Here is a 25451-nt window from a genome sequence, read left to right as displayed (position 1 = left end):
TTTAATGTTGAAGTTGAAAGCATCAATCTGCTGCACTTTGAGAGCAACATGAAGAGCTCTATGGATACATCTCTCAAAACCCAGATGAAACAGAACTGTAAACAGATTTTCTTTTTCTTTATGGATATTTTACAAATCACTCTCCTTTCAAACTGTATTCTTGTTTATTAATAACAACTTTTTTGTTACTGTTATATAGTATTTTATACCCGTTTACTTTATTATCTTATTTTTTTATAATAATGATCATATAAAGATGTGCCTTTACCTCACTGGTTGGAGAAAAAGCTTCTTATATTCGTTAGCATAGCTAGCTAGCCAGATGCTAATAACAACAAAGTAATTGACTGTCTGATCAGTGTGACAGATGAACAGATCGCCACTGGGCTTTCAACTGAAGACACAGCCACGCAAAAACTGCGGCATGTGTACGGCTCCTTATGGATACAGCTTGGAAGTCCCGGAGCGGCTTTCTGGTGCTCTCCGTCAGAACTGCACCGCTGTCAGACGAGACATATACCACATGATGACACGTTAGGCTCGTGTTGTGTTCAAGGACCCTGACCGTTGCCAGGAAAAACAGGCACTCGCTTGTTTAATTTGTTTGCGGTCTAGATTTCTTTAACTTTTTTCTTTTTTGCGTGTGTTTATAAATTACCTCGAGGGCCGTACCAAACACACGGCCCGGGGCCCGGAGGTTCCCCACCCCTGCCCTAAAGGAAGCCCTGGAACTAATATGCTTGTAATTGCAGTGCTGTAGCATTTGGAAGAACTCCAAATATTGGATTTGGATGGGTGTGAGGGTGAACTAGATTCTGGGCCGAAAACCATTGCGCGAAAACTGTGAGAGAACCGAGACAATGTGAAGAGCAATCTCCTTTTGAGGTTGCACTCTTGATTGCAATGTGCAGGACTCTGCTCTGTGTCACAGTAAAAGTGGGCCGCATGCCCCGAGGCTTAAATCACGGTGAAGCCTTTACGAGGTTGTAAATTCGAGAGCGATGTCTCGGCAGGCGGAGAACTTGAGGAGTAGAAATGCACGTGGGACAGCGAGGAGATTATATAAATCAACCCCGAGCCAACAGACATACATTAATCGTCACGTCCATCATGCGCAGCTGATCGCGAGTGACAAGATACAGGGCTTGCACCGGGGGTAGAGATTATATCTCATCTTGCCGCTCCCAGAGGGGACTCACTTAGCGGAGGGTGACAAATCCAGCGCGGAGGGAATATCTCGCACCGAAGAAAGCGATGCCTCCGCGATCCGTCATCAGACATGTCAGACGACACAAAAGGGGGTGTCACACCAAACTGCATGTGTGATGGCAGAGATCTGGTCTGCGGTAAATACGACCGCAGAGAGAAGGCTGCGACGCTTTGCATTTTGACTGCAGGCTTCTTTTAAAATCTTACTCATTGCAGAAAACCACTAGTGAGTGTGAATACTTGCTCTTTAAAGCAGTTCAAGATAGAAGCGGTTTCACCTATCTGGACATCTTTCCCACAACACGACAGCTTACACTTCTTTTATTGACAGGACAAGTACAGAAAAGGGGAAAAGAAACAAGTCAATCACAGGTCGCTGGGAGAGCACGGGCTAATCCATTCAATGATCGATGCACAGGGTACGAGGAGTCAGCACGTGAGGTCAAGCTGACATTTCGTTTAGAGAGGACGAGCGGGAAAGGGGAGGCAGGCATGTCGTGACCCTCAGAGGAGACGGATTGAGAGTTGACAGAGCTTCACAGTATGATTGTAAGTGTGTCCTCTTGGCAAAAAGACATCCTTCACACCCATTAGCATCCTAGCATTTCTCAGAGCCGCATTCAAGACTTCGGTTGGAAAAATGTAGAAATGAGAATGTGCGGGGGAGGAGGGCGTGAGGCGGGGTGCGAAATCCCTGCAGACCTTTTATCGTGTCTGCATCTGGGCACCGAGCCTACAACATCAGGCACACATTTTTCAACTGGGCCTTTTCCAGACGCGCACACCACTCGGCTGAACCCCGGCCAAGAGTAAAACAGCGCTCATTACTGAGCAATGCGCTCGCAGGCTCGCATTCGAAATGTGTAAGTAATTGTAAAATATGAACTCTGAGGAGGAGAGAGCGTTCAAACTGTACATCATTGTTGCCTTGAGAATGCTCGTGGAAGCTTACACCCACGGAAGATATGAGATGTCACCAACTGTCATATCAAGTGAGGCTCCGACGGTACGGTTGACACATGATAATGGAGACGAGGGGAGATGGCTCATTAATCAGTCGTTTACCTTAACGTTTTCAATTAATACTAATAAAGCTTTTTGAATTGAAGATGGAGATTGCATATCTCGGTAGTCGGTCATTGTATTGACTCGTCTAATCCTGATGGACCATTGGGGCCGAGTGGCGCTTCCCTCCTTTGCGCTAATGGTAATTATGTGAACATGAAGCTGGACTTACTGGCCCTCTGGATCCAGGTGCAGTAGTCTGTGATGTACAGATCGTTCAGGATGTAGGCCGGTCGTTCCTCTCGGAACACTTTGTGAATATCCAGCAGGCATTTGAGGACACCGGCTTTCCCTGGGCGAAGGGAAATGGAGAAACAGTGTTATTCGTTATTAAGGATGACAATGCACTCCAGCTGCTGGCAGACTCAGCGTGCATTTAAAGGCTGGCAGGCATTGTTCCATACATAAAAGCTGAGGTAAGGGATCAGAGGAAAATCCCAACGAGCTCTATTTTTGGTTCACTTTGTCTGCTTAACGGGAGCTCTGCTCAGACTTTCGGTCAGAAACGTGTTTGCTTTGATCTGTCAAAAATAGCACTGACTGTTTTTGATGATTCCTGACTTGACGGCCATTGGAGTCTGCCCATCCAACACCATTATAGTCAAGATCTGAATCCATTTAGCCTGTGATCTCACATCTGACCTGAAGACCTGATTTATATATGTTTTGAAGAAACACAGAAATATTGCCTCTTTTTTTTTTACTTTAAGGCTAGGAACATTCGTTTCTGAAAATCCTGTCTGATCTTTTTTTTAGGGCTGTCAAGTTAACGCGTAAAAAACGCAAAAAAAAATTAACGCCACTAATTATTTTAACGCATGTGTATTTCTTTTCCTCGGCCGCCCCGTAGTTTCAGAGCGCATCGAGTTTAAAATACCATCTACAAGCTGATGCTGACAGCCCCGCTCCTGCCGCCCGCTTGCAGCAGATCACACTTCCACGCTCACCGGCAGGCACCGACTGGCCGGGAGGGTGTGTGTGCGTGGCCCGAGCGAGCGAGCGAGAGACCTTCCGTGCATTGTTGTTGTTAGCATCTGGTGCTAGCTAGCTGCGCTAACGGATATAAGGAGCTGTTTCAATGAAAACAGAGGAGCGACATTTCGCCACAACTGCGCCGAGCACTTGACTTGATGCAGGAAGCAGACAGCGGGACATTGTAGGAGAAGTCAGCACACTCATGATTGCAGCGTCCAGGCAGCTCCCGTTCGAGCATATGCCTTGAGCTGCACATAGCTCCAACGCGCACACACACACACACACACACACACACACACACACCACACACACACACACACACACACACACACACCACACACACACACACACACACACACACACACACCACACACACACACACACACACACACACACACACACACACACACACACACACACACACACACACACACACACACACACACACACACCACACACACACACACACACACACACACACACACCACACACACACACACACACACACACACACACACACAATGTGTATTGTATGAGAGGTTCCAGGTTGAATTGAGGCGAATATTTGTAATGTTCAGAGGGTTGTTGTGTTAATATTCATGAGTATATTTCTCATTGTTCAAATGATAATAAACATTAGCATAAAGCATATTTGGCCACTCATATGTTGATAAGAGTATTAAAAACTTGAAACATATTCCTCTAAGGTACATTTAGAACAGATAAAAAATGTGCGATTAACTATTTTAATCGACTGACAGCCCTACTTTATATACAGTAATATCTTGCCAAGGCTTGTCGCCCAGACTCAACTTATAACACAGTTACTTATCATGAAGATGGTGTATTATTGATTTTCCAGCCACTCCGACTCACAGCTTAAGTGTTTGGACTATATAAGTATATTTATTTTTGCCTCTCAACCCTCCCATGAATGGGTGATTAGTAGGAGATATGGAAACAGCTGCTGTGTTGACTGAACCTACTTATGCTCAATCACAACACTTTCAGGGCTGACTGACGCCCTGAATGCAAATGGCTCCCGCTCGAGAAGATATATTTATGCAGAAATCATACCAAATATCTCAGCACATATAACTGAAACTTTCTGGACACTTAGATACCAAATAAATAGCTAGTTTGGAGCTTTTGGATATTGTTGAAGTGATGCTTCATAGGGAATACTTTTCAGTTGATCACCAGGCTTTGGTTTCCATGCAGAGAAATGTGCCTTAGTTCGGCTGTGAACCATTTACTTCAAATCATCAAGACTTTTCTTTTTTCGGATCCTCGTTACCTTGTAATTATCGAGGCAGGCAAGATCTCTTAATGAATTCAAGGGAACACAGGTGAGTAATTTATTTTAGAAATCAAAATGGTAATTTTGAAGATGTATTCATTAAACAACCTAGAAACAGCAGTAAATACACAGCTGCACACAACACTACTTTGTGTGTTAAGTAGGGCTGTCAGTCGATTAAAATAGTTAATCGCACATTTTTTATCTGTTCTAAATGTACCTTAGAGGAATATGTTTCAAGTTTTTAATACTCTTATCAACATATGAGTGGCCAAATATGCTTTATGCTAATGTTTATTATCATTTGAACAATGAGAAATATACTCATGAATATTAAACACAACAACCTCTGAACATTATTGTGTGTGTGTGTGTGTGTGTGTGTGTGTGTGTGTGTGTGTGTGTGTGTGTGTGTGTGTGTGTGTGTGTGTGTGTGTGTGTGTGTGTGTGTGTGTGTGTGAGAGATGGATCGTTGGAGCTATGTGCAGCTCAAGGCATATGCTCGAACAGGAGCTGCCTGGACGCTGCAATCATGTTGCGCACTATCCGAGCTGAGTGTGCTGACTTCTCCTCCAATGTCCCGCTGTCTGCTTCCTGCATCAAGTCAAGTGCTCGGTGCAGTTGTGGCGAAATGTCGCTCCTCTGTTTTCATTGAAACAGCTCCTTATATCCGTTAGCGCAGCTAGCTAGCACCAGATGCTAACAACAACAATGCACGGAAGGTCTCTCGCTCGCTCGCTCGGGCCACACACACACACACCCTCCCGGTCCTCCCGATGGCCAGTCGGTGCCTGCCGGTGAGCGTGGAAGTGTGGTCTGCTGCAAGCGGGCGGCAGGAGCGGGGCTGTCAGCAGCATCAGCTTGTAGATGGTATTTTAAACTCGATGCTACGGGGCGGCCGACGGAAAAAAATACACATGCGTTAATCGCGGTAAAATAATTAGTGGCGTTAATTTTTTTTTGCGTTAACTTGACAGCCCTCATGTTAATACATAACTACATAATCTAGATTTGAGATATTGAGCAAAGCTATCAATGATAATTATAACAAATATGGTTTATAATAAATCTCGTGAAACATTCTGGCTATTCATCCACGTTTTGGGGGCTTCATAGTTACTGTAGTTCCAACACCATCCATGCACTGCTCTGCTATCCTATCAAGAACAAAAGTCCATCAAATGTTTAAAATATATCATTGCTATCAGGGTTTTGTCTAAACCGGGTAACGGGCGCCGCGACCTCTTACTTTAGCGTACGAGAGAGAGGAAAACACACACGACCACACACACACTACGGCACGTAACACCCGCATACCAAAAAATAATATTTCTGTTCGTCAGAAACTGCATTATTACTCTTGTTTCAAATAGACCTTCAGACGGACAGCTTACAACTGCAGAGTCATCTTGTGTACGGGCGTAATGTTCATTATTCTATAATTAACACTTCCTAAGAATAAAAAAAGGGCACTACTTTTTTGAGGCATATCTCTATAAAATATCTGTTTTCCATTTAAGCCCCGTCTTAAATGTGGATCCTGTCGAACGTGATTCAGTGTGGTTTCTTCCAGCATGCAATCAATTACAGATTAATCAACGTTGAAATAAATAATCTATTTCAAACATGTTTTATGGTGAGAGCGCTTTGCTGTATATGACATGGTTTACGTTCGACACCTGCACTCTGACTCTAGAAACATGTAGAGATCACATTGGCTAGCATGCTCTCAACACCCACAATGCATCACGCAGAATCTCCATTTGTTATTCTGACAAATGTCGATTCCCTGAAGAATACAACCTGCCAAACTGCCACAGCACTTCTCCCTCCACACAGGCGTATAAATAGCCTCACTCTGTGGCATGAAAGATTTCTCCCCTGCGCCTCCAGAGCTGGCTGGCATTGTCCAGAGAAAATCCAGTCCAATCAAAATAAACGGAGAACCCGCAGCGAGGAAACCCTTCCACAAACATTTGGTTCCCATTTAAGCATGGGGGGAACTCTGCCCTTCACTTCAGGACTTGGACCATCGGAGGCAAAAACAAACTGGCTTCCAAGATTTCTCAGTGAAGATTCCCGAGGAAAGAAAAGGTTGGTCCCAGTTCAGCTGTTTTTAGTAACCGTTCAGTAATTATTGGTGAAATGCCCAAGAGAAGCGAACAAGGTGTTTTAATTAGGCAAGAGTAGGTCATTCAACGAGAGGGAAAGGATGAACACCCCGTGTGTACAACGGTAACTCCTTCAGGGCTGCAGAAGGAGCAGCGTCGCATAGATGCAGCAGTGGGTGTGACGAGTGACAAAGAACACATCCCCCTACTCAATGCTTTATGAGTACATCGATGTTCCTCTGGCTTGAAATCTTTATCTGCATGTGAACAAATGCTTAGTATTGTATCTCACACGCTAATTAGACGCCCTTTGATGTTATCTTTCGGTCTTAAGACACCAATTATCTCCTGGGCGTGCCATTACATCATACTGTCTGGTAGACAAGTGTAGTCGGTGGGTAGTATCCAGGGAAGTGAGAGTTTTTAACCAGCGAAACAACATTTCCCCATTTTACCACTAATCAAAATGATGTGGATTAAAAGCAGGAGAGGCAGAACTTCACACAGTATCGGTTTTATGAACCAAGGAAATCCAGACATGACCGCAGCCCAACGACAACACAATCTACTTCAATGTGGTTCAATGGTCTGGTTCAGTTCGGTCCAACTACTCTACAACAATGCCCAATATCAGCAGCTGCTTTCATACCCAGTCTCGTCACACACAATCCATGCATCTCATCCCATCAGTGCCGTGTGCACGCCCTGCTCTAGTTGTAGAATTTCATTACTGCTTCTCGACTTCCCTTTTACTGGGTCAAAGTGCTTATTTGACCGAGAGTTTGATTACATTCCCGAACTTTCCCTGACCTCTCTGAATTCCAGAAGACATTCTACGACCAGTGTTCAGACCAGCGACTGAATGATGAAGACCTGTGGTGGATTGATCTGTTAGAAAGGATCACATCTGACATTTCACTTTTTACGGCTTTAAGGAGCTACACATTGGAATAAGGGCTATTCAAGTGGCTAGCTGATTTAGCGCCTTACCTCTGAATCTACAGACGTCTCCTTACCAATGTAAGTTACTAGAAAAACATGTTTTGGGCCCAATGGTATCACATGATTGACACAAAAGTCGTAGTTAAGCCTAGGGCTGCTCAATTAATCGTATTTTAAATCGCGATTACGATTATGGCTTGCAACGATTACGAAAACAACGTAATCGAAATAAAACGATTACCGTACTTTTCGGACTATAAGCCGCGACTTTTCCCCCATTTTTTTTGTACAGCTAACGGCCACTAGGGAACCTCCTAAATCTATGGATTTTACAGGTAAAATTAACCACCTTTAACGCTATGGGCTCTATGACCGGTCCTCGCCCGCCAGCTTTAAGCGGCGGGCTCCAGCAGGAAAAGCTGGAGGCCGGAAAAGAGTGAGACAGGTAGCACGCCAAAGTAAAAGTGGAACCGAGAGACAGAACGAGAGCAAGACAGACGGACCATTTAGCTGCTGCGGCTTATATGCAAATCTGCTTACTCACTGTAGTGCTCCCCATTATATGTTTCATTTGTGTCCACTTGACTGTCCCCTCCATGATTTCCTGTTTGTGTTTTTATCTTGTTCTGTTGCCTATTAGCTTTTATTTTTAATTTAATTTAGTTTTTTTTTTTTTTTTTTAAATTGTACGGTGTCCTTGGGTGTCATGAAAGGCGCCTAAAAATAAAATGTATTATTATTATATGCAGGTGCGCTTTATAGTCCGAAAAGTACGGTATTTTTTTTATTATTATTAATTTTTTTCTTTTTAGTTGAATTATACTTACATTTCAGGGGAATCAACTGTTAAAAACATACTGTTCAAATGTTTTTTCTCCAATAAATGTATGTTTTCAAAGTAAATAATGATCCAGTGGAGTGAGTGGAACATGTTGGCTATATGTTAAGGAGTGTTCAGGTTGTGACAGTGCACTGCAACATGTTTGTTGATCTTGTTTATTGGTATTTATTATTTTGATATTATTTAAATGAATGTATAATTTATTTTATTTTGTATTGGTTTTTCAGTTGATTACCCTGAACGTATAATTCAACAGTTAAAAAGTTCAAATTATTATTTGCATTTGTTTTAAAGTACAATAAATGGATGTTTTCAAAGTCAATGAATAATCGCATTTAATAATCGCAATTACAATTATTGACCCAAATAATCGAGATTATGATTTTTGCCATAATCGAGCAGCCCTAGTTAAGCCACTGCGAAAAAATTTGCTTCATCAGCCGACGCGCTTCCTCACTTCACACTCGCTTCCTCACTTCACACGCGCTTCCTCACTTCACACTCGCTTCCTCACTTCACATCTTAACTCCGCTCCCCTGTACCTGCCCAGTAGCTTCCTGCTTACATCCACTCTGGCAGCGTGGAGAGTATTCTCAAGCAGCTCCTCCACCTGCTTCCTGAGGGCTGTTCAAATATTTACCCCTCCCCCCATAACATTTCCTCGGAGGCCTCAACATGCACGCTGCCGTTAATGGGTTGTTTTGCTAATACCTATGAATGTTTGCTTTCGCTGCCACTTCAATGAAGTGCCTCGAACATGGGGCACGCATTGCCGTTTGCTTTATCCTGACACATTAATGAGTGTGAAATGTAATGCTGGAAGGAAACACTCTCATACACAAGCCAGGCTGAATTACTGTGGCGTTACAATTCATTAAGGAAAACCCCTATTACTCATACTTCACTTACGAATAATGAGGGTTATGAGTGGTGAGTGAAAAACCATAATTTGCTCGTTCCTAAATAAACAGCCTCTTATCATTTGGCCAAATTAAGAGCTAAATCAGTGTTTTAGCACTCGGGGGGGACATGAGAAATCTCGATTTTAGAAAGTGTTCCTGAGGTAAGAGAAATTAGGTGAGGGGGAAAAACTGACTGCCGTTTCCGCGGCTCGCCCGATCAACTCATCTCCCTACTTAATGAGGCGTGGAAATGCTAATCCAGAGCTTAAAAGGCCTTTAATTTGCTGTCAGTTAGTGTTAAAATCATCACAGCTGGGATAATCTCAGCCCTCACACGTCCTGAGTGTGTGCACACTGCAGCGTTTCATCTGTCCGCGGGGGCTTTTGATTTAAAGATTACTCCGGGCTTTGAGATATCAAAGACAACAAGTCCCGTTTCAGACTAATCCACGTTTCTCTCCCAGAGGGGGAGGGGCCACTCTTCATTTAGTGGGAGGAATATTACTTTTGCAGCAATAGTAAGAATCAATATTCCAAACGATGATATACATTTTTGTGCATGGCTAGTCATTCTGTTTAAACCCAGCATTTCTGCAGTTAAAGATTATGCGACATATTATTCCCGTCTAGACCACAAATCGGTTTATAATGTAAGGGGAAACGTCTCATTTCAATCTATGCCGCTTTCTACCAGGCCGTCTGTGTATCTCACTGCGAAACATTTATTCAGCGGCGAATCGTGTAAAAGCATGGTTAATCCCGGATTAAAAAAGGCACTGAATAAATGTTTTATATACAATTTGCAACCAAGATTGTGCTGCTCCGGCTCTGGCTCCTAATTCCAGTCTCTATCCCTCTCTCTTTGCTTTGCAGAGCAGCTGGGAAGCACACACTGGGGCTTCTTGGAAATTGTGGAGCTGCAGAGTTTATTTATGCGCACACTAAAATAAATACATTTCCAATAGTTTACGGCTAACCTTTATTCTTGTGTTGGCAATTCTGATCGCCAACACCGGTCTGCTCTGAGCTCAGCCACCGTAGGATTAGATTCCAACTTTTCTGACTTCCAACAATTGCAATTTCACCAGGGGGTTCACATTACAATACAAAAAGTAAATTACTGAAAAAAGCAAAATGTCATCATTTCCAATTTGTGCTACCCGTTTCAATGTAAGAAAAATATTCCTGAAATAAATAAACCTTTCTAAAATACTATTTTCACTGTTTTAACTCAGCAGCAATCTAACAGCACTATTAATAACATGCATAACTACTAATAGCAAAATACAACTACGTTTAATTATTTTCAACGTCATGATGTCATAAAACATGACATTCAAACCCTCATTTGGGAAATCCTAATGTGAAGCTTTGAATGTAAAAGTTGACATTGGGTAAAGCCCTCCACCGAGTGCTCGTGAACCGCTCCTTCTCGATCGCCAAAGTGTCAGGAACGAATAGCGCCGATAAGTTAAGATGTCTTTACACTAGCTTAAATCGACAAAGTTGCGCATGCAAGTGTGTGTGGTGTGTGTGGCGCTACTCGTAGACTTACCTGACTGCAAAATCTTAGTCGTGTCACGAACGGCCGCAGACACCATGGAAAAGTGTCTGTAGAGCGGGTAGCACAGCACCCTCCGTCCAAAGGACACCAGGACGTCCTGCAGGGAGCTGTACGTCTGCAACACAGAGAGCATCCGACTCAGCACACAACAGACTATTGAATCAGAGGAGAATATGTCGTCAGACTGAGAGTTAGCGTTTGGCTCAGCTATACATTTCAGCCCAAGCCTTTACCAACCTCTCTGTTGCTGCGGACCGGCTCCGTGGTGTGAGACGGCGGTCGCTTGCTGCTGCTAATTACTCCCAACTACTCCCATTTATTGAGCCGGGTAAAATATGGGCTCACAACTCTTAAACACCTCTGCAGCCCTGGCCTGTTAATTGCTGCTTCCTCTTTAATCACTGCCTCCCCTCTCAAGAGTTTCTCCGCACTAACGGAAACAGCCCAGAGACGAGAGGCACGGATTTTCATCTCCTGCTTCCTTCTCTGCCTTCGTGGCTTGGTAGGGATGTGTTGCGAGCTCGAGAGTGCGTGTCATACGGGATCATCCTCTCCCTCGGGCTTGTTTAGCAGGAGTGTAAATAAGGTAGAGAGGGGGGGGGCGGGAGCGCTGCAGTCGACTGAGGACAAGTACACATGCAGCAGGCGGAGCGGTCCTATTTTATTTATATGCATACAGGGTGTTTCTCAAATCGAGTACGTTTGCTTGGTAGCACGTCTTCCGAGCGTCTTGCTTCAGAAGCGAGGCAAGAATCCGTCCTGGCATTCGGAAAACGAAGAGTGGAACAGGCTAGCAAGTGTGCAGGTGTGCGTCACATGAGAGGCCCCGTCTTACATGTTTCCGCCACAGATTTGGGGAAATTGGTCCGTGCGCAAAGCATTGTGGGTATTTTAAGACCGGGAGTCTACACATGTGCAGCCTCGACATTTCTCCAAAACGAAGTACGCCGGGCTCGGTAGATTTCCAAGTATGCTGGACATTGGAGCAGTACTTCGGCGGCACTCGATGACGTAGTATGCTTGAAATAGTGGCTCTGGAGCATCCTTCCTCGACATTGAGAAACACCCATAGACTCCTCAATTGTTCACATTCTCTGCAACATTTAGCTTATTGTATCGATTTCTCTTTTTCACATGTATAGAGTTTACTACCGCTGTCGTGCAATAACAGTTTTGTGCAATATGTAAATTGGGAGAAATGTATTACGAATGTTACACTTTTGAATTTAAAATGTTACGTGAACGCCCTTATCTAATACTGTTTTATTTTGGCTGCAACAATACTTCACCTGAATGTCCTTGATCTTGCAAGATAATGTTGCACTATTCAGTCTTTTCTTGCACTATTATTTTTTTCTTGTTTTATGTCTTATTGATGTTGCATTGTGGGAGGAGCCTAGGACTTAAGATGTGCATTAGCATATCTACACTGTTGCTACTGTGCATATGACAATAATTTGAAACTTGGAAAAACAAGGTAGTGAGGGGGAAAGTGAATGTTAGGCGAGGGAAGAGAGATAGACAGTGAGAAGCTGATTTAACGGTGACACAGAGACAGGCAGGCAGTCAAAGAAGGAGAGGAATCTATTGTCGAGCACAAGGTGACGGGAAGGGGAAAGGGAAAGGGGAAAGGGGTGGGGGTGGGGGTGGTTGAGTGAGTTGGCCTGTCAATAGCAGCTGACAGCCGGCTGACGGACTGACAGTGAAGAGCTGCCAGGTGGAGACTCGTCTTAACTCCACGGTGGCACCACGGCAGAGGAAGTACAACACTGCTGGTAGGGTCTGTTCAACACACTCCTCCAGGCAGCATCACTGGCAGAGATGGGGTCGTTACTAAAAAAAAGTAATTATTACATATTACATATTACTTTAAAAAAAAAGTAATATATTACACTACTTCGTTACTATCTACATAAAAGTAATTCGTTACTTTACTCGTTACTTTACTCGTTACTTTACTCGCAGGGCCGGCCCCGCCCCTCCCTACAGGCAGATCACGCAGACTGCTAAAGTTTCAAATGTTCTCTTTAGTTCAGTTTCCATTGTCGCATAAGACTGATCCGATAGCTCCTGAATGTTTTCCTATCTGACCATGGCTGTCCTCTGTCTCCTGCTATCTGACCGTGGCTGTCCCTTGTCTCCTGCTATCTGACCGTGGCTGTCCTCTGTCTCCTGCTATCTGACCATGGCTGTCCTCTGTCTCCTGCTATCGACCATGGTGTCCTCTGTCCTCCTGCTATCTGACCGTGGCTGTCCTCTGTCTCCTGCTATCTGACCGTGGCTGTCCTCTGTCTCCTGCTATATTGACCATGGCTGTCCTCTGTCTCCTGCTATCTGACCCATGGCTGTCCTCTGTCTCCTGCTATCTGACCGTGGCTGTCCTCTGTCTCCTGCTATCTGACCGTGGCTGTCCTCTGTCTCCTGCTATCTGACCATGGTTGTCCTCTGTCTCCTGCTATCTGACCATGGCTGCCTCTGTCTCCTGCTATCTGACCGTGGCTGTCCTCTGTCTCCTGCTATCTGACCGTGGCTGTCCTCTGTCTCCTGCTATCTGTATATTTTGCGCAGTCTATCTCTGCTCACGCTGTTGCGTCAGCGTGTTCTCCTGCGTGTTGGCCATGTGTTGGCACTGGAGCCAGACTTCAGCCGAGCACGTACGAACTGCGCATGCGTGAGTGGCAATAACTCTCCTTACCAGCAGTAGTGTGTATTCGTCATTCAAAACAAGCAACAACCGGAAAAACAGAGAAGAAGAACTACGTGTAGTGGTGTGTGTGTGTGTGATATAAATAAACAACAGCTATGTGGCGTTAGCTTCACCTAGCATGTTGTTCTTTGCAGGTGTTTGTTGAGGTTTGTTTATGACTGAGTTTAGAAAGTAACGAAGTAACGCGTGTCGGGGCATGTTAGTACTGTAGTGTGATTACTGGATTATAAAAGTAGCGCGTTGTGCGCAACTGTTGTCAGTGAAAGCGTGAAACAACAAACCTCTGGAGCACCGACGATAACAGAAGGAAATGCAATGGAGGTGTTGAGCAAACAACTACAATACAGACACTTGAATAAGTCTTTGTGTTTATATTCCCATTTGTGTTGAAACATACTCAAATAACTGTGATTTCTGCAGGGAATGTTCCACGGAAAGGGGTTTTCTTAAGTCTGTGGAATATGATATGTAAAAGGAGCGTTTATATAATGCTATTCCATTCTTTGCAACCCATTGACACACATTCATACAGAGGCAGGGGGTGTTTCTCGAGGAGGATGCTCCAGAGCCACTATTTCAAGGTTCTACGTCATCGAGTGCCGCCGAAGGACTGTTCCAATGTCCAGGATACTTGGAATTCCACCGAGGCCGGCGTACTTCGTTGTGGGACATTTCTAGGCTGCACATGTGTAGACTCCGGTCTTAAAATCCCCACAATGCTTTGCGCACGGACCAATTTCAAAATATTTGGCGGAAATTGCGCTCCATTTAAGGCGGGGCCTCGCATATGACGCACACCTGTTCCACCATTCTTCGTTTTCCGAGGCCAGGAAAGATTCTCGCCTCGCTTCTGAAGCAAGTGACTCTGAGGTACATGTGCTACCAAGCAAGCCTCCTCGACATTGAGAAACACCCAGAGGCTGCCATACAAAGAGCTGCTGCTCAGGGAAACTAACATTCACACGCCATCGGGTGCAACACATCAACATGTTGACAGCAGGGCTGGGACTCAAACCACCAACCTTTCTTTGGTGGACTACCGCTATACCTCCAAAGCCATAGTGTAGAATGGGACATCTACGCAGCATGGAACTCTTTAATTTAAAATGGTATATTGAGACCTATTTAGAATTTAACAAATGTTGTTTATTGGGATTTTGACAACACATCTGCAGGGCATAGTGTGAGATGATCGTCGTGTTTCGAAAAATGCACAAGTGAGAAGTGTTGCTCTGGGTGGCTTTGCATTTCAAATAACATACATTGCAACAAGCGTCGTCTGCATCGAGTTTAAAAAGTGATGACCTCAGCTACAGAGAGAGGAGGATGGGGCTGTTCGGGCACCCTGTCTTCATAAAGAAAACGTTGCCCATCATTTCTTTCTGTTGAAAATGTTATCAGACAACAGTTTTCTTCGGCCTATGACACTCTCCAGTTGAAGCATTGGCTGAAAAGATTAAGAACTGCATTAGCGCATATATAGTTCTTAGTATAAAGGCATTTCTGGGTCACTTGTTTGTGACTTCAACAGCAATGAGACAGCCACATAGTTACCTGAGTATAATTCGATTCAAGATCCATACAAGTAGTACATCACATCACACCCATCCTCAAATCACTGCACTGGCTCCCGGTCTCACTCAGGATTGACTACAAAATCACCCTCTTCACTCATCAGTGCAGATATGGAAATGCTCCCTCCTACATCAAGGAATTGCTCACCCCACAAACCTCCACGAGGAACCTACGTTCAGTAAAGGCAAACCTCCTCATCCCACCAAGGACAAAACTGAAGACCATGGGAGACCGAGCCTTCTGCTCTGCTGCTCCGAGATTGTGGAATGCCCTCCCAAGACAGCTGAGGACACCACAGACTGTGGAGGCTTTCAAAAAAGGCCTAAAAACGCATCTTTTTAGAATAGCCTTTAACTAGATTTTTAAATCCCCCACATTATGCCATGCGGGCATGAATGTCACAGCTTTTATTATGTTGTTTTAATTGTTTTTTTATTGTTGTTTTGTTTCACCCTTTTTACATTTTAAATTTTGTAGCACTTTGAGTTTTGTTTAAAGTGCGCTTATAAATAAAATATATTATTATTATTATTATTATTATTACATGAATAGCTCAACAGTTACTACTGGAACACCAGGATCACGTACGTTATGTCCGTCTAGTCTTGCAAGGGTGCATGAGAAATGCGATGCCTTCCATTACAAATGCTTCAACTATAAATCCAGCTTTACACGAGAAGCCTTCTGATGACAGGCATGAACTGCAATCCATGTGAATGTAGACTGGGTGCATGTTGATTCAGGACTGAGCTCTGAAGAGCGTCTTTGTCAGGTTTATTTACCCCAATGTGGTGATTAGGGTCAACCGCTTCCTGAGGCAAGGCCTACATTACTGCTAATGCATGGTTTCCTCTTCAGTTTGACCACAAACTGGGCCTGCTCGAGTGAAGACATTTGAAACAACACTGCAGAGTTGCTCCAAAAAGCAAACCTGCAGATACATAGAGAAATGTTTAAAAAGCCAAATGTCTGTTGCTAACGTCCCCTGTGATCAATCCCTTTGTACATCAAGGGGAGTCGTCGGTATGGCCTTGTTCCAGAAACCCACTTTGGAGTCAACTGGATAACTTTGCAGAGAAAAACTTTGAACCTCCTCAACTCTGGAAGTAAGAGGCGCTGTTCCAGGTCAGGCTGTACTGGGAACATTTATCAAGATCACTCAAGAGAACTTCTTGGAACAGACATCAAGAAGCCAGATTAGTCTGCATCAATATTAAGAACAAAGTGTTTCTCTAAAAAGAAAGGAAACGTTTTTTCTGTTAAAGTATGGAACGAGTTCTTCCTATTGATTATTTCTTAATAAAATAGATTGGATACATTCTGGTCAATCGATGTTTTGTATAATTACAAAGCTGACTTGTGATTATTAGCAGAATAATAGTTATTGAAAAAAAGTATACCGTGTTATTTTGATGTTGCATTGTTGGTTTGTTGTACTTGAACAATCTGGTATCGAGAATACATATCTTGTTTCAGAAGTTATTGAAGTCTTACAATAAAGTAACCTGTTATTCCAAATGGCCCACAGTCAAGGGTTAACTGGATACAATGTATACGGGAGCATCCATAGAATACACACAAAGAAAACCATCTGACCAGGATGAGAACACTTGAATACTGTGTTGGATATACACTAGGAATCGACCGATATGGCTTTTTCAAGGCCGATACCGATTATTAGTAATCAAGGAGACCGATAACCGATATTTGGAACCGATATACATTTGCAGTAAAATCAGAAAATCTATAGTGTCAAAATGTAGAATAACACAAACTCCAACACAACTTCTTTGAAATGCATTTAAGCATATATTATGTTTAATTAACTTTAAACATCGTACAACTGGTTTCCTCTCTGAGCCCTTTTCTTTAGTGCAGCCATCTGCAATGAGTTAGAGAGAGACAAGAAGTGGGGCTGCAGGCTGACATGCTTAACTAACAATAATGCTTAATTTATTATATCAAACCAATGCCTGTCTATCTAGCATACAATCCCAATAAACTGCTAGCAACTGCAAAACACTATGCTAGCTAATGTTTTGCAAACTATTCAAAGTGAGGCTATTACAGTAGACCTAATGTTAGACTAGTAGCCTCACTTCTAATAGTTTGCTAAACATTTGCTCGATACATGTTGGCTAGCTAATGAGCTTCACATATCAACCTGAAAAACTGCGAGGCTCCACTCGCAACCCCCCCTCCGCACCCAACTCTGACTGACTTCCCGCGTCCCTGTGTAACTGGGAAGCTGATAGAATTGGATCAATAGATCGTGCTGTTTTTGCAACTTCAGCATAGGGGATTGGGATGTTTATTGAACTTCGGCTTTCAACTGATTTACCTTCGAAACACATGTATGGCTCTGCCGCTCAGCGCTGCTGAGTGCCTCTGTCTGTGTCTGCGTTCTTCGCACCTGCCTGTAATCTGAGAAGGTCCCGCCTCTCTGGCTGGCTCCCGCCCGGAAAATCTTCAGTGTTGATTGACACTTCAGTAATAGCCTATCAGATAGCGCTGTGGGCGGGACATTGCTCGTGTACAGAGAGTGGTGACTGCAGACAGAGAAACGGCCGCATCAGAGCCAAAGTGTTATCGGCAATTTTATTAAAAAAAGGCCGATACCGATAATCGGTCAAATGAGGAATATCGGCCCCGATAATCGGCCTGGCCGATAATCGGTCGACCCCTAATATACACTACACCAGGCATCCTCAAAGTCCGGACTCTGGTTCGGATTCGGACCGAACCACAACTGTCTCTGGACTCTGAGAAAATTATACTTTTCATCTGTATTATCTGTGTTATCTGCGAGACATCACCACAACGCAACGAGTCAAAATGATCCGCTATGTCCATAGACTGCAAACAGCGCTCTGCATGTCCTGTTCCACTGTCTGTGTGTGTCTGTCAACGCATTGGTCCAATCACATTCAGCATCCCGTCAGCGGTTTTTCCCCCAAACAGTCTGCAAATCAGAGGCACAGTAGGGCGGGTGGGAAAAATGTGTGTCTCGTCTCTTTCAACCTGTCTGAGTCAGAGCGAGAGTTTAAAAAAAGAAAATTCAGAGCGAGAGTTAAAGCTCATCTAGTTCCACCTGTACTGTAGCTAGTAGCCTAGTTTCACCTACCCTGACATACTGACACCCTAAAAATAGGCCTTGCCACCCCAGCTGCCACCCCAGTTGGCAGCTTTGTTTTGAAAGAAAAGTTGTGGCTCATCGGCCATTTATGAGAGAAAGTCTCTAATGTCCGAGTGCAAGTGAATGCAGCACAAGATGCACGTCATGTAACCCCTCCCCCGGTCCTGGCGCGAGCGTGGACATATGATTGGCGGCGATTTCATTTGAACGGGACGACGCAAAACGAGAAGCATTCGGACCCAAGCACTGAAGGAATGAGGTATTTGCGGTCTGACAGAGAAGAGACTGTCAGTGTGGCTGCACTCAGCATTGAACCAAAACGCACTAAAGCTGTTGATCTGAATACGTTTGTGAGGCGTTTTGCTGAACAAGATGGTAATCGCTGCATTCAGCTGTAATACACGTCAACTTGATGCTCTGCTCACGGATGAGCAGACAAAACTATTAAGGTGATGACCTTACGTGTGTAAATATGTTTTTTTCTTTGAGGGGGTCTGCCCCCAAAAAACTGTTTTAAGTCCTGAGAAAATGTATAAAGCAATAATGGGAATGCTGAACGAAAGAGGGTGCAGCTGCCTTTATTCATAACAGCTCTTACACTGCGACTCTGAGGGATCAAGCACAGACACAATAACAATGAAAACTGCTGCATACAGATTATTTTTGTTTTTCAACCTCGTGTTAAGAATCTTGTTGCAATTGTTTAAAAGTTTGAATGACCGTAATAAACGGACCTTTGTCTTATTGAAACATTTATTTTGGACCTTTAAGATTTGTATTTGAGTACCCCTGCTCTACACTAATGACGCATTTCCACCGCAGGACCTACCACGGCTTAGTACGGTATAGTTAGGCCTCGTTAGGACTGGCTCACTTTATGCTGCGTTTCCATTACAGTTTAGTGGCTGGGGTAGTAACTATAGTAACGCAGTGTAGGCGGAGCCGTGACGTCATCTTCAATGCGAAACACAAAACCAACATCAGCCGTTAGCTGTTAGCACTCAGAGCTCACAGCTCCTCATATCTGTTCAGAAACTAGACAAAAGTTAAACGAGTACAAACCACAGACTGCCTGTGTCATGGCGGATACAGTCGCTGGTTTATTTATGTCTGTAGGCCGTTGTTGTGAGTGTGGACGGTCGGAGCATATATAACGTTAGCTTAGCCAAGCTCCATTTAGAAAACACGCATTTTAAAAGGTTTTTCGCCTGCCGTCTGTCTGCAGACTTGTCAAAGCATTAATTCATGGTTTTTACTAACCGGTATCAGTGTGTTGTTACTTCGGCATCATTTTGAAACATGTATTACAATTAAATCACGGTCAAACATGTTCATCTTGTTGTAATTGCCAGTGATTCCCTCACTAGTTTAGCATGCTCAGCCCGGTTGTTGGCCCGGAAAGAACCTCGATTTTGGAGAGCCAGAAAACCGTGAAAAGGTACCCGCTAGCCGGAACTACACCTAGTGGAAACGCAACCAAAAACGGGCGGGTTTGGCACGGCACGCTTAAACCGCGCTGCAGTGGAAATGCGCCACAAGTGACAAAGGAGAGCAGGAAACAATATAAAAAGGTGAAACATGGTGCTGTGTCTGTCAACATGATGTCTTTCATCGGACCTCTTTTCCTCGATGCAGCCACAGAAAAAGAAAAAGGGAGCAATTGAACGATTCCCTGCTGTTTTAGCAAGTCGATGTAAAAAGCTAATTTCAAGAACATTATCAATAGCATGCAACTCTTTCTTATGCAAAAACTCTAAAGATAATGTTGTCCTCCACATGGTCTTAAACGGTAGAAAACATCAAGGAACTATTTCTAATGCAAGTCTCACAGCCTGCACACTCAAGTGACTGTTTAGTGGCAGGTTGTGAGCAGACAGACCACACACACACCAGTGTTTGCTCTTTGAATTGGTAACACCTGTTCCTGCTTGTTGAACAGGATCCAAGTAACGGTTAACAACTTCCTGTCGATCCCATTGGAGGCCTGTGTTAGTGCCATGGATAGATCCTGTACGGTTAGCTTCAGAGCAAATATCAGCCTCTTAAGCGTGTCCAATCACTGATGTCAACATACAGCATGCACACAGAGCGAGACCATGTGTGCATGCGTGAAAGTCTCAGCATTCACACATCAATATTCGCCTCAGGAGGCCGTCTAATGATGTCCAATCTGTGAATCATGCGGAACAGTTCAAACGAATGTGTTGAAAGGCTGCTGCGGAACAATGATCAAATGCAACAAAGGGGATGATATGAGGGGTGTAACATCCCTTGGCTCTGTTAATGCCTGTAATTCACAAATGCGTCTTTTGTGATCCGATGGCAAGTCGACAGCTCTAAGTGCAGGTGTGGATTTACAATCTTTCCGACACCATTCAGACAACGCATGCTACATTCTTTAAGCCAGGGGTGCCCACAACACTTTTGGCCGGTGAGCTACTTTTGAAATGACCAGCTTACCGAGGTCTACCAACCCAACATAATATCCCAAATTGCAAGGGTTGCTGAATAACACGTTTTATTTATACATGGGATAACTACAATAGGGCTGCAACGACTCATTTGATTATCGATTAATGAAACGATTAATTGACTATTCGGACTATTACTGTATGCCTTGCTCTTATTTAGCCATCAACATTTAGATTTAGCTTGAGGCTGTTTTAGGCATGTGGAAACTAACAATGAAGACATTAAAGATGAATACTTGATTCAAAAATACATACCGTACTTTTCGGACTATAAAGCGCACCGTCATATGAGCCGCAGCAGCTAAATTGTCCGTGTGTCTTGCTCTCGTTCTGTCTCTCGGTTCCACTTTCACTTTGGCGCGCTACCTGTCTCACTCTTTTCCGGCCTCCAGCTTTTCCTGCTGGAGCCCGCCGCTTAAAGGTGGCGGGTGCGGACCGGTCATAGAGCCCGTAGAGTTAAAGGTGGTTAATTTGACCTGTAAAATCCATAGATCTAGGAGGTTCCCTAGTGGCCGTTAGCTGTACAAAAAAAATGGGGAAAAAAGTCGCGGCTTATAGTCCGAAAAGTACGGTATATTAGTCAATTAACTTAACAAATTGTTTACAAAACTAACATTGCTTTTTATTTAAATAAAATAAATAATATTTCACATCAAAAGAAACAACAGTGTTTTAACAAATCGTATTAAATAATTTGATGACAGAACTGTGAACAGAATAGCTGAAACTTTAACAAACTAAATAAATAGTTAGTTACCTCTAATAATTAACCCATGTTTGTATCATGTAGTTAACTCTGTGTGTTGCTGCTAGCATACAGAACACCTGACGTGGAAACGTTACTCGTGGACGGGGCTACAGAGCTGCTAGAAAGACAGTCGAATGTGGTGCATTTTTTGCTAAATGTTTAGACACATTGCTCGTGTTACCGCCTTACATGCTAAACTCTAATTGCACTTTTGGTAACGAGCATTGTCCACCTCGAGACGGGTAACATTTAACCACACCTTGGAGCGCTTCTCTCCGCCATCCCCGCCGTGTATTGCTGCTTGTAGCAGCCGCGTGTGTGTAGACCGCCCCGCCCCTCGCACACGGGGGAGAGAGAGAGATCTCGTCTCGATTGGAAAGATCAAAAATACACCGACCATAGACGCATTTGTTTTGTCTTTTTGCATATGGCGACACTAAGACTGCGAGATAATGTTTGTGTAGCAATAATACATGACCGTACTGGGCACCTCTGCTTGAAGCAGTGTGAATAGGATCATATTGGGCCACATTGATCGACTGCCTGCTCACCTTAAGTCCACTGCGGAGGCGAAAGTAAGTAAAAAAAAAAAAACGGGCAACCCTGGCTCTAAGGTACAGGGGACAAAGCACCCGCATTTAACATGTCCGTATATCCTTTAGCAAGATACCTAACCCCGAGTGTGTGGGGGGTGAACGTCACGCTCCCTGAGTTAATTGTACATGTTTAAGCACTTTACGGGGTTACAAGCGCTATATCAATAAAGTCCATTCAGCTAAGTCCAGGACGTTGGGAACTGTGTTCTTTGGAGGATTTCGTTTTTTTTTTTAATCCTGGTATTTTTGGGAGTATTTTTCAGGTCAAAGAAAGTGTTTTTTGTAGCGTTATAGTCGTGCTGTCTCCGATGTGTTGGTGTTTTTGTTCGGGTGCTCTGCACAGATGTGTCACTCGCCCACCTGCTCTTATGCCTTTGGGGCTCAGTGTCAGCAGGACCCCGGGAACATCAATAACAGTATATGTTTAGCCTCAGAAAATGCACCTTAAAATCCCAACTACACTTTTAATGTACGGTTTATGTGAGAGAAACAACTTAAAGGTGGGGTAGGTAAGTTTCAGAAACCGGCTCGAGCTACACTTTTTGTTATATTCCATGGAATGCTCTTAACATCCCGATAGCAATGAATATCTGAAGTGCTTTGACAACAAATCCATAAAAAAATGTTCATCTGTAGAAGCCGTAATACTATAAAAAGTACAACCAATCGATTGGATGGCCTACCTGCCTGTCAGCCTTCCATCGGGGCACAAACTTACCTCGTGCCCTCATTGGTCATGTGCGCGTTCCTGTGTGTTGGAGGAGGGGCTTTGTGAGGAAGTGGCAAATGTTCTCCGGTTGTGTATTTTCAAATTCTAGCGATCTCGAGCCGGTTTCTCAAACTTACCTACCCCACCTTTAAGTGTTTGGATACACCCAAAAACTGTTTTACAGAAAAAGTATTTTACAGTATGTTAACGCCAGGGCTTAGTCATAATCACATTGTTGGTATTTTAGAGAATCACAGCTCAACGGACTAAAAATGTTTTGTCCAAAAGTTTAAAATACAAACTATAAATTATGGAATAATAGCGTCGACTTTTTCTTCCCTTTTTATGTATTTTTTTCTTCTCTAGTTATAAAAAAACAACATTGTTTAACGAGCAGTTCCTTATCAATATAAAAGTAATTTGAAGAATAAAAGATTTTCCTCTGAGAGAATCTCATTGTTAATATATGGAGCAATCCTTTGAACGCTGTTCAGATCTTCAATCTCGCTGGGATACAATTAAATGGTAATCATGCTCCGTATTTCCCATGAAAATATATATTTGAAAATAAGAATCTGTCTATTTGCTGGCTGGTTAAAACTAAGGATGGGAAAACATTTTTTTTATTTGGTCATCTTCAATTTCAGTAATTGATCAATTAAAATAGAGGCCGTTGAACTTTCAGAAACACTTTTGCAGCCTCAGTCACGCCATGCCCACATTTGATTGGCCCAATCAGCAAGTGGATACGTGTTGAGAAAGGTCCGTGTGACGTGGACTCAGAGGTGATAAGTGTGTGTGTGAACTTGTGTTTTCCTTTGAAATGTTTCTTTGAAATACAATCAGCAAGGTTGCGAGTTGAGCCCCAGCAGCACGCCGCCTCTCTCACAGCAGGTTGGCAACAAGTCCTGCCAACATGTGCTCTGAATACACATCTGTCACCGGATGGAAACCAGTTCCATCTGGAAATGGGTTTCAACGCAGGAGAAGTTAAGGCAACCCATAGTGCAACTTAGCCTTGAGAAACTAGTCTCAAGGAGAGATGAGGAGCGGGCTGAAGACGTTTCTGACTTCACTCCCAGCTGAGTCAAGGAACATCACTTATTAGACTTCACACAGGACCCTCAAGAGACAAAGAAATTGTATAAATGACATTTTTCAATGTTCAATCACTTTTCCCAAGTCTTGTTTTGTTGTTGTTAAAGCCCCTGTCACACTGTCCCGAAATGTACACCCGATGGACACACGAATATGGAATTGTGAATTTCGCACGAAGATGGCCCCGAACCACACACGAAGGCAACATTTACATTACATTTAAGAAATACAACTGCAATGAAAGTACCAAAAACAATTATGTTACAGTACTATGATACACTACTGATATCTTCAGACTTTGTTCTTTACTTTCTCCGTCTTTATATGTTAAAGATATTAAGTTAATGTTGTTTCCATAACAACAACAACTTCCTGTCAACTCGCCTTCAAAATAATATGTCATATCCTTTTTAGTTTCACAGTAACACAATTTGGGTTATTTACATAATATATTTACATGATTTTGTTGTGCAATAAAACAACCCGATGGACACACGATAAAGGAAATGATCAAATTCGGCTGTGATCGTAGCAACATCGGGCCATTCGTGAGGGCATCTTAAGCCATCGTATGACCGCCGGTGGAGTTTCTCAGGCTCCGGCAGCAACTTCGTGAGCGGAGGCAAAATCTTTGGCATGCCAAAAAATTGCCGAAGGATCTTGAGAGGGTTCATTTTCGTGTTAAATTTGTGTGTCCATTTTGCCCTTCGTAAGGCCATCGTGAGGGCATGTTGTTCTCATCGGTGCCATCGGGCATTCGCCCCGATCAGAGTGAGGGCGAATGCACCGATGATAACACGAAGATGACACGATTTGACAAGATGCCCTCACGAGTGCCTTACGAAGTTGCCGCTCACGAAGTTGCTGCCGGAGCCTGAGAAACTCCACCGGCGGTCATACGATGGCTTAGATGCCCTCACGAATGACGCGATGTTGCTACGATCACAGCCGAATTTGAACATTTCCTTTATCGTGTGTCCATCGGGTGTCAATTTCGGGACAGTGTGACAGGGCCTTTAAGAAGGTTGAGAGGACATCTGACCCGGAACTAACAACGAAAATCTGGGTTCACTAAAACTCTTCCAACTCTTCCAAAACATATCAATTGGTCAATTCAGGGGAAATGACAGCACATTATTTAAGATTAACTGAATCGGCCGTAATCATTAAGCTATTAGCAGCATATTAAATCCTTTATAACATTAGTATTATGTACTGGACTCAAAGTTAATCAACCTCGATACGCAACAGGAAATCGCAAACTCTAGGCATTGCTTGTGTATGTGTGTGTGTGTGTGTGTGTGTGTGTGTGTGTGTGTGCGCGCACCAGGTCTCTTTTCTTCGTTCACCAACACGCCCTAGTAAATAATGGATTACAAAGCAATATTCTCCTTATGAGAGTAACAACCGCCATAATCCGACCAATAAGAAACGGTTGGACAATCGCCCATTGGCCAACCGACGGACCAACTGACCAGCAGGTATCAGCCCTATTACATATG

General features: G+C 43.6%; 1 protein-coding gene across 1 annotated transcript in view; it reads right to left on the bottom strand.

Annotated features, from left to right (window-relative positions):
* The window catches only part of shq1 (SHQ1, H/ACA ribonucleoprotein assembly factor), a 54862-nt gene that overhangs the window by 10026 nt on the left and 19385 nt on the right, over positions 1-25451 (bottom strand). Inside the window, exons 10-11 of the mRNA XM_034083991.2 lie at positions 10901-11024; positions 2443-2566 (exon numbers count right to left, since the gene is read on the bottom strand). Coding sequence (XP_033939882.1) covers positions 2443-2566; positions 10901-11024 — 248 coding nt within the window. The remainder of the gene's footprint in view (positions 1-2442; positions 2567-10900; positions 11025-25451) is intronic.

The sequence above is a fragment of the Pseudochaenichthys georgianus genome, chromosome 5, assembly GCF_902827115.2.
Source record: "Pseudochaenichthys georgianus chromosome 5, fPseGeo1.2, whole genome shotgun sequence".
NCBI lineage: Eukaryota > Metazoa > Chordata > Actinopteri > Perciformes > Channichthyidae > Pseudochaenichthys > Pseudochaenichthys georgianus.
The sequence above is the reverse complement of the archived record's forward strand: the minus strand, read 5'-3'. Positions and strand labels throughout refer to the sequence as shown.